The 14,483-nt window shown below is 41.2% G+C and overlaps 1 protein-coding gene across 1 annotated transcript in view; it reads left to right on the top strand.

Moving 5' to 3' along the window:
• Vps50 (VPS50 subunit of EARP/GARPII complex) overlaps nucleotides 1-14,483 on the top strand; it is a 109,574-nt gene that overhangs the window by 37,388 nt on the left and 57,703 nt on the right. Inside the window, exon 13 of the mRNA XM_052719185.1 lies at nucleotides 11,592-11,727. Coding sequence (XP_052575145.1) covers nucleotides 11,592-11,727 — 136 coding nt within the window. The remainder of the gene's footprint in view (nucleotides 1-11,591; nucleotides 11,728-14,483) is intronic.

Here is a 14,483-nt window from a genome sequence, read left to right on the forward strand (position 1 = left end):
TTACTTTTGAATATTCTAGCCGGGCAGTGGTGGCGCATGCCTTTAATCCCAGCACTCGGGAGGCAGAGCCAGGCGGATCTCTGTGAGTTCAAGGCCAGCCTGGGCTACCAAGCGAGTTCCAGGAAAGGCGTAAAGCTACACAGGGAAACCCTGTCTCGAAAAAAACAAAAAACCAAAAAATAAACAAACAAACAAACAAAAAATGAATATTCTGGAACAGTGGTTCTCAACCTCCCTAATGCTACGACCCCTTAATACAGTTCCTCATATTGTGGTGACCTCCAACCATAAAATTATTTTCATTGCTACTTCATAACTATAATTTTGCTACTGTTGTGAATTATAATGTAAACACTTTTGTGAATCGTAATGTAAATATCTGTGTTTTCTGATGGTCTTAGGTGACCCCGTGAAAGAGTTTTTCGACTCCCCAGGGGATCTCAACCCACAGATTGAGAACAGCTGATCTAGAAGGTGTATTTGATATATTAGGGAGTTAATAATGACAGGCATTTATGCGGTTGGAATATCTTTTTAAAATAATTTTCTAAATCAGGACTGTTTTACCCATTTTGTGGTTATTAACTTTGAGTCTGATATAGTTACATAATTACATACTTGTCCACTTTTAAATAGAGCCATCATTTGATGTTTCTGAACTTTGAAACATTTATTTTTTTAATCATATATATTTTATTACCAAAATAGTCACCTTTTTTTTTTTTATTTTTTAGTGGGGCTATAATTGATAGATGACTTTAAGTGATAAAGCAAGTTACTACAAGTTTGCAATTTCTATTAAACAGAAAATAATTCCTACTAACTAAAAAAGGTATTTTAGACAAATAAGGGTCTTTTTACACTGGTTAGCTCTGTTGTTTGTATCGGTTTGTGCATATTGTGTATTTTCATATGCTTTTTAAAGTCAAGACTTCATGAGATGGTCCTCTATATTCAAATTATTTAAGGCTGCAATTTGGACTAGGCTTAATGTATTTTGATGAGTGAAAAGTTATACGTAATGTTATGCTTAATTCCCTTTTGTGTTTCTTTTGGATTATTTTCACTGAGAAAAAAGACTGATGATAAGTGATCTTTCGAAGTTGCTGTATGCTTTTAAATTATCAAATTACAAATATCATTGTGGATTGCATCTTGATAAATGCTTTTTAAAATTACTTAGTCAAAGCACAGGGACAAATAGACTAGTGGAAACACATGAACTGTGAACCAATAGCTGAGGAGTCCGTATGGAACAGGACCAGGGCCTCTGGATAAGTGAGACAGTTGATTAGCTTGAACTGTTTGGGAGGCCACCAGGCAGTGGGACCAGGACCTGTCCTTGGTGCATGAGCTGGCTTTTTGGAACCTAGGGCCTATGCTGAGACATTTTGCTCAGCCTTGGTGTAGGGAGGAGGGGACTGAACCTACCTCAACTGAATCTACCAGGCTGAGCTGAATCCCTAGGGGAGACCTTGCCTTGGAGGAGGTGGGAATTGGGGGGTGGATTGGTGGGGAAGTCTAGGGGGTGGGAGGAGGGAAGACGGGAATCTGCGGTTGATATGTAAAATTAAATTAATTATAAAATATATATATATATATATATAAAAGTAAGATAGTGAAAATTACAAAAAAAAAAAAAAAAGAAAGCATACACACATGTGAAGTATTCCTCAGTGTGCTGTCAACAGAAATGAAATAATCTACTGGTAGAAAACTATTTGAAACCTGCTAAAAAATTGCCATTCTTAATTCAACAGTGTTCTTATATTTAAATAATTGTTTTTATGGTCATTTCAGACACCATAACACACTTTATCATTTGAAACTTTGAAATATATGTGTCAGGGTGCATGCTTTGCCTGTTTTATAAATGCTGGTATCTGTTCGATTGAGGCTACTTACCAGCAATTAGAAACACCTAGACTGGTACTCAGGCCTTCTGCGCCGGCCGTTCTTATGCAGTACACTCTTACATCATCTTCTTGTTTATATGCCTGTGCAGCGCTAATGAACAAGGGCTCGATAGTGGGGAATGGTAGTGTTTCCCTACGAGCTGTTTGTGTTTTTTGTCTGGAAGCTAGTCAGGTGCTAGGAATATTTGTCAAATGTTCTATTTAAAAAAACATAATCTATGGAGCGTCATATTGTCTCTGGTGTTCTGTAGGAGTCATGGCTTCAAGCCCAAACATGTCCCATCCAGTTCTGTGCTTTGTCTGCGACTGCTCAGGTTTCTGGTGGTTAGAAAGTGCATATGATATTGACATTACATACAGCCTGGCACGTGAAGAAATCATTAGAGATTTGCAATTGAGAGGAACTGTCTTTTAACCTTAGAGCTGTCTTTTGCACTTAGAGATGGAGTTCAGGATCTGCATAGATGCTTTAGTGATGTTTTGACTGGGCATTGCCGCTGCAGCAGCATTTTTTCCAGTGGTGCTGATGACCTTGTGGCTCTGGTGTTTGCTTAATCTGTGACTCTGCGTGTGTGTGTGTGTGTGTGTGTGTGTGTGTGTGTGTGTGTGTGTGTGTGTGTGTGTGTGTGTGCGTGCGCGCGCAGCGCGCGCGAACTGGCACTGTGGATTTTGGGTCTCCGTGAGATACCAGAGCATCTGTTCTCTGCATGTTTGTTAGGATGTGAGTGGAGTGCTAAATCTAAGTGTGAAACAACAGGAATTCTGTAAGGACCTCCTAAGAATTCCTGTGTGGTGTGTTTTAATAGTAAAGCATCTTTCTGAGTTTTTTGAGTAGATACTTAATAGTATTTTCTTATGAGTACAGCTGTATAATAAATAAAAGACTGTTAGTCTCTTTCTTACTTTTTACTGTAGCAACTTTGAAAAGATGATATTCTTCCATTGTATACTTAAAGTTGAGAAAGATTGCTTATATTTATGGCTGGATGTACACTATACTTGAAAATCACCTAAATTCACTGTTTATAATCAAGGCTAACATGTCACTGCTTTTGAGAAGTTAATTTCTTCATTTGAATTCTGATGAGGTATGCTACTGCCTGTGGTTAATACTAGAGAGGGGAGGTCCTAGGCTTTCTCTGAACTGATTGAGGTGGCATGAGAGGCCAGATCTGTTGAATTTAAGCCATTAATCAAGATTAGATTAAGGAGCCTTCATGGTATTCAACACTTGCGCACTGTGACAGCCAGGATCAGATCCAGATCCCGTGGCAGGGTACTTACTGCCATTTATACTCATCCAAGTTAGGAGACATGAAAATCATTTCTGTAGATGTGGAAGTTTTTCCTTTAATAGTTATTTAAAGTAATCCTTTTCTATGCCAAACACTGTTTCTCAGAGACTGCATTTTTCTTTTCTCTCACTGTACCATCTTCCCTGAGGTGAGCATGGAAAATAACTGTAGAACATGGAGAGATACTAGAAATTGCACTTCTGTTTCCTATCCTTAAAGACAGTTCAAGAAGAGGTATTTTACTGGGTTAGTATTTTCTGAATTGATTCATTCATGATTAACTTCACTTTTCCATCTATGAACATAGAACTGGAATTACAATGTCCAGCCACACACAGTCTACCTGGCCTGAAGTAAATGAGCCCTTCAGTCAGAACTGGAGCTGAGCTTCCTTGTTAGACATTTAGTAACTGATGACTTATTTAAGCAAATGATGAGGTAGGAGGTCTGGTACTCTCTCTCTTTTATGGAAGGTGAAACAGATCCAAAGTGGTTTCTTGTGTAAGTAGAAGTGACTGGCCAGATATGGAACTAGTTCCGTGTGGAACCAGGGCCTCCAGTTTCTTAGGTGAGTCTTCCCCATCATGCTTTAGAGGGCTGAAGGTTTGATTTCTAGGTGGAAGTTTTATAGGCTATTAATCCAGACAGTAATTTTGTCTGGCCGCTTGTTTTCTTTGCCTGCCTGTTTTATGATTGTATGTGATTATATTATCTACCTATTTTTTCTGTTTTGACTCTTTGGTCATGGTTCTACATGCCTGTGTAATATAATAAGGTTTTCTGTGAAATCTGGAAATGCATTTAAAAACATTTATTCCTTGACAATTTCATACATACATACATATATTGTATCTTAGTCATGTAGATACCTAACTCCCCGTCTCACTTTCCCCAGACCCCCAATATAAGCCTCCCTTTCCTAGTCTTTCCTAACTGCAGTCTTCTTTGTGATAATTTGAGGAGTCTGATTAGTGCTGACTGTAAATAAAGGATTTCCTTCCCAGCAGCAAGTAGACAATGCCCTGTCTCAGTTACTTTCCTATCGCTGTGAAGAGACACCATGACGAGGGAAGGCAGCTTATGAAAGAAAGTATTTAATGGGGCTTGTTCACCGTTCCAGAGGATAAGTGCATGACCATCATGCTGGGGAGCATGGCGGCAGGCAGGCAGACATGGCATGGAACAGTAGCTGAGAATTTACATCTCATCCATAAGTTGGAGGCAGAGACAGAGCTAACTAGGTTGGGGTTTTGAAACTTCAGACATCCTTCACCCATGACACATATCCAATAAGGCCATACCTCTTAATCCTTCCAGCTGCAGATCAAGCCTTCAAATCCATTATCATGAAGACTAGTACAGCCCCTCAGTTAAGGGTGGAAGTCTGTGAGTCCCTCCCTTCTCCTGTCCATGTGGAATTGTTGACTGGTTTGATCTTGTGCAGGCCTTTTATAGCTACCGCTAGCTGCCACGAGTTTGGTAGAGAAAGAGCCAGGTCATGCTGACAAGATAGCGTTTCATGCAGAGATCTTACATTCTTTCTAGCCTCTCTCCTGTGATGTTCCTTTAAGCCTTGCAGGAATTGATACAGATGTCCCATTTAGGTCTGAGCACGCAGAGTCACTTACTAGCTTTTTGGCCAGTTATGAGTCTCTCCATTGATTGCTGCCACTACAAAACTGAAACTCCTTGACCAAGGTTGAAAGCAGTACCTCTAAACATTAATACTTAGAAGGCAGATTGATGACAAACCCAGTTAGCAGAACAGCAGTACGAGGTTTCTGTCCCTCCTCTGCCCAGGTCCTATGACCTGCCTAGCTGTGGGCTTTTGGGTAGGCTTACAGTATCAGGCGTGAATTTCTGTATCAGGAACAGACTCACATCTAATCGGAAAGCAGTTGGTTACTCCGATAACTGTCCTGTCACTATTAGGTCTATAGGCACATCTTGCTTGGCAGGTCATTATAGCGGCATAAAGATTTAACCACAGAATAAATTCATGACTTTTCTCCCCCAGTGACCTGCATAGCACCTTTCAACACTGTGAAATCTAGTCAGCAGAGAGGATGTTTCCATATCAGCCCCAGTTTAATTTTAGAGGTGCTTTTCATAAACTAATTAGAATATACAGGTTACAAGTGATTTTTTTATTTTTTTAATCTACGGACTGATTTGTGTTTTGCAGACAAGGTCTCACTATGTAGCCTGTGCTGGACTTGAACTTGTAACACACCTGCCTCTGCCTCTCTCTCTTCACTTAGGTTATAGGTGTGTGTCACCATGCTTGGCTTGCAAAGGTTTTTAAGTACATGTCTAAAAAGCTTTTTTTTTTTTTTTTTTTGAGAGTAGATGCTAATTGCTTGCGTGGTATAGTGGAAATGGCTCAATTTTATTTCAAAATGAGTCTTATTCCCAGCATATTACAAGCACAGAGATTTAATATGTCAGAGTTTATATATATTGGAAACACCATTTAAAACTTTTTTTTTTTTAAATAAAATGGTCTCTGTAGTTTGTACTTTTAGAATATAAACTTAGATGAGAATTATCTTAATGTCTTGTGTTAAATTTGTTAGTCTCATATGCTTGTAGACATTGATGTATTGGATTATAATAAAATTTGAGTTCTTTTGGTAGACATTTAGACAAGGTCATTGATTTAGTTAGATCTGTGATTCATTTATACTTGAATCAGTGACAGACAGGTTTGCTATAATTTCACTTGTTTTTGGAAAATATTACATATATTATATCTGGCTTGATGCATCTATTAAACAACAGTAAGCTCCTAAGACATAGCATAGGAGAGGAGGATTAACACATAGTATAGGAGAGGAGCCCTAAGACAGCATAGGAGAGGAGCCCTGAGACAGCATAGGAGAGGAGCCCTGAGACAGCATAGGAGAGGAGCCCTGAGACATAGCATAGGAGAGGAGCCCTGAGACAGCATAGGAGAGGAGCCCTGAGACAGCATAGGAGAGGAGCCCTGAGACAGCATAGGAGAGGAGCCCTGAGACAGCATAGGAGAGGAGCCCTGAGACACAGCATAGGAGAGGAGCCCTGAGACATAGCATAGGAGAGGAGCCCTGAGACAGCATAGGAGAGGAGCCCTGAGACATAGCATAGGAGAGGAGCCCTGAGACAGCATAGGAGAGGAGCCCTGAGACATAGCATAGGAGAGGAGCCCTGAGACAGCATGGGAGAGGAGCCCTGAGACAGCATAGGAGAGGAGCCCTGAGACAGCATAGGAGAGGAGCCCTGAGACATAGGATAGGAGAGGAGCCCTGAGACACAGCATAGGAGAGGAGCCCTGAGACATAGCATAGGAGAGGAGCCCTGAGACAGCATAGGAGAGGAGCCCTGAGACATAGCATAGGAGAGGAGCCCTGAGACAGCATAGGAGAGGAGCCCTGAGACAGCATAGGAGAGGAGCCCTGAGACAGCATAGGAGAGGAGCCCTGAGACAGCATAGGAGAGGAGCCCTGAGACATAGCATAGGAGAGGAGCCCTGAGACAGCATAGGAGAGGAGCCCTGAGACATAGCATAGGAGAGGAGCCCTGAGACAGCATAGGAGAGGAGCCCTGAGACAGCATAGGAGAGGAGCCCTGAGACATAGCATAGGAGAGGAGCCCTGAGACAGCATAGGAGAGGAGCCCTGAGACATAGTATAGGAGAGGAGCCCTGAGACAGCATAGGAGAGGAGCCCTGAGACATAGCATAGGAGAGGAGCCCTAAGACATAGGATAGGAGAGGAGCCCTGAGACATAGTATAGGAGAGGAGCCCTGAGACATAGGATAGGAGAGGAGCCCTGAGACATAGGATAGGAGAGGAGCCCTGAGACAGCATAGGAGAGGAGCCCTGAGACATAGCATAGGAGAGGAGCCCTGAGACAGCATAGGAGAGGGGCCCTGAGACAGTATAGGAGAGGAGCCCTGAGACAGCATAGGAGAGGAGCCCTGAGACACAGCATAGGAGAGGAGCCCTGAGACATAGTATAGGAGAGGAGCCCTAAGACAGCATAGGAGAGGAGCCCTGAGACATAGCATAGGAGAGGAGCCCTGAGACAGCATAGAAGAGGGGCCCTGAGACAGCATAGGAGAGGAGCCCTGAGACAGCATAGGAGAGGAGCCCTGAGACATAGCATAGGAGAGGAGCCCTAAGACATAGCATAGGAGAGGAACCCTAAGACAGCATAGGAGAGAGGCCCTAAGACATAGTATAGGAGAGGAGCCCTGAGACATAGTATAGGAGAGGAGCCCTAAGACAGCATAGGAGAGGGGCCCTGAGACATAGGATAGATAGGAGAGGAGCCCTGAGACATAGCATAGGAGAGGAGCCCTGAGACATAGCATAGGAGAGGAGCCCTGAGACATAGCATAGGAGAGGAGCCCTGAGACATAGCATAGGAGAGGAGCCCTGAGACGTAGCATAGGAGAGGAGCCCTGAGACAGCATAGGAGAGGAGCCCTGAGACATAGTATAGGAGAAGAGCCCTGAGACATAGGATAGGAGAGGAGCCCTGAGACATAGCATAGGATAGCACATTGTTTAGAGCAGAGGTAGTAGATTTAAGTTTTAAGTTTGTGGTTTGATAAACTATGATGTGATGTAGAAATTCATTGGTGGACTCTAGCAGCCATCTGTATAGTTCTATTTTTTATTTATTTATTTATTTATTTATTTATTCATTTATTTATTATTTTTTAGAGAAAAAAATACACCTAATGCTATCATCCTCTCATCTTCTAGGGAGAATGTTGGGATATACTTAGATGAAATACATTTGCATAATATAAATGTAAATTAAGCAATGTAGATTCTGAAAATTTTTAAAATTGATCTCTGTGGAGTTCTTGTATTGGGTGAATGATTGCCAAGGTACAGCCTGGAACTCTTTGAGTTTTGTTTTACTTGGCCATACACTTTTCATCTTTCCTGATCTTGTTCTTTCTAATATGTATGTGGCAGGAGATGAGTCAGGCATAATGATGTGCTAAAATAAATTGAGAAAAAAATTAAAACTGGCTCATGGTTAGCTAGCAATTATAAAATAAGCATGTGAAATTATTCTTCATAACTACATGGTATTCTTTTATGTGTATGAATGTATTTTTTTCTGCAGATTCCTGTGTTTGCGGATTTAGGTAGACTTCAATAGCTTTTAGTTAAACATTTTGTTATGGTACATCATCGGGATAAATTTCTAGAGGGGCGATTGCTCCGTTGAAGTGGAAGTACATTTGCTGTTCTGTTAGGTGGTTCCTGTTTGCTCCATGAGATTATACCGTTTTAGGTTCCTTCCAGCAGTGGAGTGGGAGTTATGTTTGGCTGTGGCTTTCTTTGTCTACTTTGTCTAGTTAAAATAAAATGAGCTGCAGGGCAGTGTGGTGCACACCTTTAATCCCAGCACTTGGAAGGCAGAGGTCAGGAGATTTCTGAGCTAGAGGCCAGTCTGGTCTACAGAGTGAGTTCCAGGACAGCCAGTGATACATACTGAGACCCTGTCTCAAAAAACAAACAGGTGAGCGTTCTTTCCCAGGTTTCAGGTTGTATTTTGCATTTCTGTTTGTGATAATCTTTCATTTTTGATCTGTCCCCACCAAACTTTGTTGTTGCTCTTCTTGTTTTTGAGAGGGAGGTCTTTTTGTACTGTCTGGGATGGCCTCAAACTCATAGGTTCATCCCCCTGCCTCAACCTTCCAAATAGGTAGTACTGCAGGCATACTTTGTCACATCTAGCTTTTCACACTCTTTAGAGTTATGTCTAGATGTAGGATATTAATTCTTTATGATATATGTGAATTTTTTTGAGTGTATCTTTGCGTTTTGTCTTTGTTTATAGTCATACAAATTCTGTTTTTTTAATGTAAAAATTTGTCAGGTTTTAGTTTTGTTCCCTCTGCGTTTTGAGGTGTACAAAGGAGAGAGAGTTTTGTTTGTAGTAACACTAGAGAGGAAATTTTTTCCTAGTGCTCTATAGTGGTATTTTTTTGTTATTGTTGTTGTTTATATCTCTTATTTAGAGTATATTCTTGTGTATCGGTAGGAAGCGGGTCTCATTTAGTCTTTTCTGTTGGCTGTCTAGTTGCGCGACACCATTTCTGAAAATGACTGCCTAATGATGTGAGGTGCCACTTCCATCATACACTAGGTTTTTCTGAGAGGCTGGGGCTTTAACAGTTGGTATCATAATAAGGTAATGAATTAGCTTTGTATGGTATGTTAATAAAAACTGAAATGTTCTAATCAAGAATAAGCTTGACTCTCTGTTAGCTCAAGTCTTTTACATTTTTCAGGGTGTCTCATGATTTTCGTCATGGAGTCTTTGGCCATGTATTGCAGAGATTCTTCCTAAAGCTTTTTGTCTCTTTTATTGTAAATGAGATGCCCCATGCAGTGTAAATCTAAATGATTGTTATTAATGTGAATCTTATTTTTTGCATGTTAATTTTATAACCTGTGGCTTTGCTGGGTTATTACAGAGTGAGTTCTGTTGACTGTAGGAGCTTGCAGTTCCTGTGTCAGTTAGTCGATCGAAGGAGGGTTTGGTCTGTGTAGCTCTAGTCCTTTGGTCTACTTGTATTGGCCACTGCCTCCCAAAACTGTGAAGCAGTGCTGGAGGTAGAAGTAGCCTTAACTGTTTCTTGACCATAGCAGTTGTGCTTTCAGGAATTATGAGGTCACTCTTAATTTATTCATAAGTTTTTAATTAGGAATGGCTGTTGAATGAATGATGGTCAGCTTTTCTGTCTTGGTATCTGTGAGGTAGTCATTTTTTCCTTCTTAGATCTATTAATAGAGCAAATATTAATTGGTCTTGTAATATTAAACCAGTCAAACATTTCTGTCATAAGTCTTACATTGGCAATATGATTCCAGAGGTTAAGTCTTCTACTTTGTGGTTCAGTTTGAGAAATTTGACGTGCTTCCACAAAAGTATTCTGAGACATCCAGGTTAGTGTTCGGTAAATGTTCGGAGATTGGTGGGGGTGAAGTCGTTCTGGGACTAACAGGCCTTTTGAGAGTGAGGACCATGGATGTATGAGCATCCCAAGCAGCAGCCTGGCAAGGACCTTGGGCATGTTAGCATCCTAACCAGCCCCATGAAGCCTGTGGGCCTGTGAGCATCCTGAGCATCAACCTTGTGAGGGTCATGGCCATGCAGGCTTCCCGAGCAGCCCCATGAAGCCCGTGAGCATGTGAGTATCCTGAGCAGCTCTGCTCTGCTAGCACTTCCCTTGCAGGACTACTCACTCCAGTCCCTGAGCCCTTCTGTGCTCATCAGAAGAGTCCTTTCTGGTGGGTTGATCACAAACTTCAAGGATCTAGAAAATCTAACAATGGAGCAAATGTTGCCTTATGTCAGATGGGAAGCTTGCAAGGTAGAACAGGAAAAGGAAGGCAGGCAGAAGGCTTGTTTTTATAGATGTGGAAAGATGGGAGCAGGGCCCTCGTGCGCATCCCTTAGAGCTTTGCAGTGTTCCATAATCCGTGTGTGTAATAACTTGCTTTAAAATGTTTTACTTTACTGGTACATCTGTAGAATTCAGAGATTGTCAAAATGTTTACTCATTTACACAGATGAAATCATTGGATGGTAAATCTAGCTTTCATTATGCCGTTTGTGACTCTGCTCCAAGAATAAATATAGAGCCATGTCTAAATGTTTAGACATGTATTTGAAAAAGTATATATATTTGGTTGTTTACCACTCTAGTTAGTGTGAACCTGGGAAAGCGAGGCCTAAAATGAGGTAGACTAAAGTCTCATGCAATAGCCAGCTTTATCCAGAGAATCAGACAGTTGATACTCTGAGGGTGAAGAAAATCACATGAGTAAGGTGTTCAATCACAAGGACAAGCCACACGTGGAAAAGCCATGGTTTTCCAGAGAGGCATATGAATAACAACTGCTGAAGTAACTCACTCCTATACCGGGAAGGGCACGAGAGCACATTCCAAGAACAACCCATGTTATGGAAGAACAGAGGTTACAAGACTTGTTCATTTGGAATTTTCTCACAAGGTCTCAGATATCTCACATGACTCTATTCTTGGACTGTGTTCTGACGTTTGAGGAAGTTAAATGTATGTTTTAAGAACACTTATCAGTTCAATAATTTCTTGGATTGGTTCAGGGACTACAATTGAATCATACTATGTGGACTGTTATTACTAACGAGTAATAAAAAGCTATGTTGAAATGGGTATTACTTGAAATTTTTTTCTCATATTGATTTTCTTCTTATGCTATACCCGTGGAAGAAATTTCCTTACTTGTAATTTTACTTGAATCTGATTAATAATAGAACATTTCATTTTGATTAGCTGTGAGTATTTAAGAAAATATCATTCTTGGGAATTGACTCCTTTTCTTCAGCATGTAACACCAGACAGCTATATTCCATGCCTGGCGGACCTGTGCAAAGCACTGTGGGAAGTGATGCTCAGCTATTACAGGACAATGGAGTGGCACGAGAAGCATGACAGTGAGGAGGAGACAGCTTCAGCATCTGGTAGGAGATGGCTTTGACTCTTTGTAAGACTGAGCTGCAACATGTGCCACATTTCTGCCATAATGGTGAGAGAGACAAGGCCCACCCTTAGGATTGAGGCATTTTAGTGGCCATAGATTAAATGTTCAGCAGAGAAGGTTATTCAGACACTATGAAAGCTCAGTTTTCTTTGCGGATTAACTGGTCCAAAGGACTTTTCAAGTGCCACATAATTCCATTTTTGAGGGTACATGCTGATAGCTATAGTGCTGAATTGTTTTGAAAAAGTTTTTTTTTTTTTTTTTTTTTTTTTTAGTGTTATTGATTGTAAACCTGGTAAGACATTGGTCCTTTTGGATTTACTAGGAAAGCAATACTAAATAGTCACTATTACTCTAATTTGCAAGTTGTGAAAATAACGTTAGGTTCTAAGAATTAATAATTATATTGATATTTTCCTTTTTGAAAATACAAGAAGACAGTGTCATGAGAAATTTAAAACAGGGCTGGAGAGATGGCTCAGCAGTTAAGAACGTATACTGCTCTTCATGGGACCCAGGTTCAATTCCGAGTAACCACATGTCAGCTCCCAACTGTCTGTAACTCTAGCTCCCGGGGATCCAGCACCTCACACAGATGTATATGGAGGCAAAACACCAATGCACCTTCACCTGAAATTAAAAAAAAAAGCAAACTTTAAAGCATTCATTTTTGTAAGGAAAATAAACTTAAGTAGTTATGGTATACAGTGCTAAGTAATAAAGAAAGTAAGAGCTTCTAATTTTACTAGGCATTCTTTTTAAATTTATGTCTTAAGTGACCCTCTTCGAACAATAGCCAAAATTAAATATTTCAAATAATTAGAGGTTTGTGAGATGTCTCAGTCAGTAAAGGACTTGCCCTCAAGCATGAGGACCTGAGTTTGGGTCCCCTGTAACTGTAAAAAGCCATGTGGGTAGCTGTAGTCCCTGGATTATAGCTGGAGTTATTGGTCAGTCAACTTAGCCAAGTCAGCATATTACAAGTTCAGGGAGAGACCCTGTCTCAAAACATAAAGTGGAGAACAACTGAGGAAGATACCGGTGTCTTAAGTCACTGTTCTATTGCCGTGAAGAGATGCCATGACCAATGCAACTGTTACAAAGGAAAACATTTCATTAGGCGCTTGCTTACAGTTGCAGAAATTTAGTCTATTATCATGATGGGGAGCATAGTGGCATGTAGGCAGGTGCTGAAACAGAAGGTGAGAGCTATATCTTGATCTATAGGCAGAGAGAGAGAGAGAGAGAGAGAGAGAGAGAGAGAGCCTAGGCCTGGCATGGTGGGACTTCAAAGTCTACCCTCAGGGACACACTTCCTCCAACAAGGCCACACCTCCTAATCCTTCTCAAATAGAACCACTCTCTAGTGACTAAGCATTCAAATATATGAGCCTATGAAGTACATTCTGGTACAAACCACCATATTCTACCCCTGGCTCCCATAGACTTGTAGCCATATCATAATGCAGAAATACATTTAGTCCAACTTCAAAAGTCCCCATAGTCTATCACAGTCTCAATGTTGTTTAAAAGTCCAAAGTTCAGAGTCTCTTCTGGGACTCATAGCATTCTCCTAATTTTAAGACCCTGTAAAATAAAAAACAAAAAACAAACAAACAAAAAAACCCAAGCTGGGCAGTGGTGGCACATGCCCTTAATCTCAGTACTCGGGAGGCAGAGCCAGGTGGATCTCTGTGGGTTCGAGGCCAGCCTGGTCTACAGAGCAAGACCCAGGACAGGCACCAAAACTACACAGGGAAACCCTGTCTTGAAAAAACCAAAAATAAAATAAAATAAAATAAAAATAAAAAAGATTACATACTTCCAACATACAATGACACAGAGAAAGGGAACATAGTTTGGAAATACTGGACCAAAGCAAGATTCAAAACCAGCAGAGCAAACTAAAAAATTTTGCATCTTCTTGTCTGATACTGAAGTGTTTGTTCTTCAGATCTCTAATTCCTTTCAGCTTCGTTGACTGCAAGACATTTCTCTCTCCTGGGCTGGATTCATACCCAGTCTTCAGGTGTTCTTGGCAGATATCCCAGGACTCTGGCGTCTCCCAACATCTTGGGGTCTTTATCAGGGGCCTATGGAGAGTGTAGCTGAAGTTTTCCTGCCTGGCCCACAGTCAGGACAAATCTCTCTCACCCGCCAGTCCCAAGCCGCTTAAACCCGATCAAGTAAACACAGAGACTTATATTGGTTACAAACTGTATGGCCGTGGCAGGCTTCTTTCTAACTGTTCTTACAGCTTAAATTAATCCATTTCTATTAATCTATACCTTGCCACGTGGCTTGTGGCTTGTGGCTTACCGGTACTTTACATCTTCCTTGTCCTGATGGCGGCTGGCAGTGTCTCTCTGACTCAGCCTTCCACTTCCCAGCTTTATTCTCCTCCTTGTCCCGCCTATACTTCCTGCCTGGCCACGGGCCAATCAGTGATTTATTTATTGACCAATCAGCAACACATTTGACATACAGACCATCCCACAGCACCTCCCCTTTTCTTTTCTTAAAAAGGAAGGTTTTAACCTTTACATATCTCCAAAGTCAGCTTGGTATATTTGGGAATTTGGGCGTAGCTTCTCTTACTACTTCCTGCTGGAGGGGGGCGCTGTTTCTTCTGGGGAAACAAAGAAAATTTTAGGATCATGGAGTAGTCCGTGAGGCTGTATCGTCTGAGCCAGTTGCCTTGAAACGGTTCTGGATGTTGGATCATCTGGGCCATGG

This window comes from Peromyscus californicus, unplaced genomic scaffold (genome assembly GCF_007827085.1).
Source record: "Peromyscus californicus insignis strain IS unplaced genomic scaffold, ASM782708v3 Scaffold_6__1_contigs__length_162567912, whole genome shotgun sequence".
NCBI classification, from domain to species: Eukaryota; Metazoa; Chordata; class Mammalia; order Rodentia; family Cricetidae; genus Peromyscus; species Peromyscus californicus.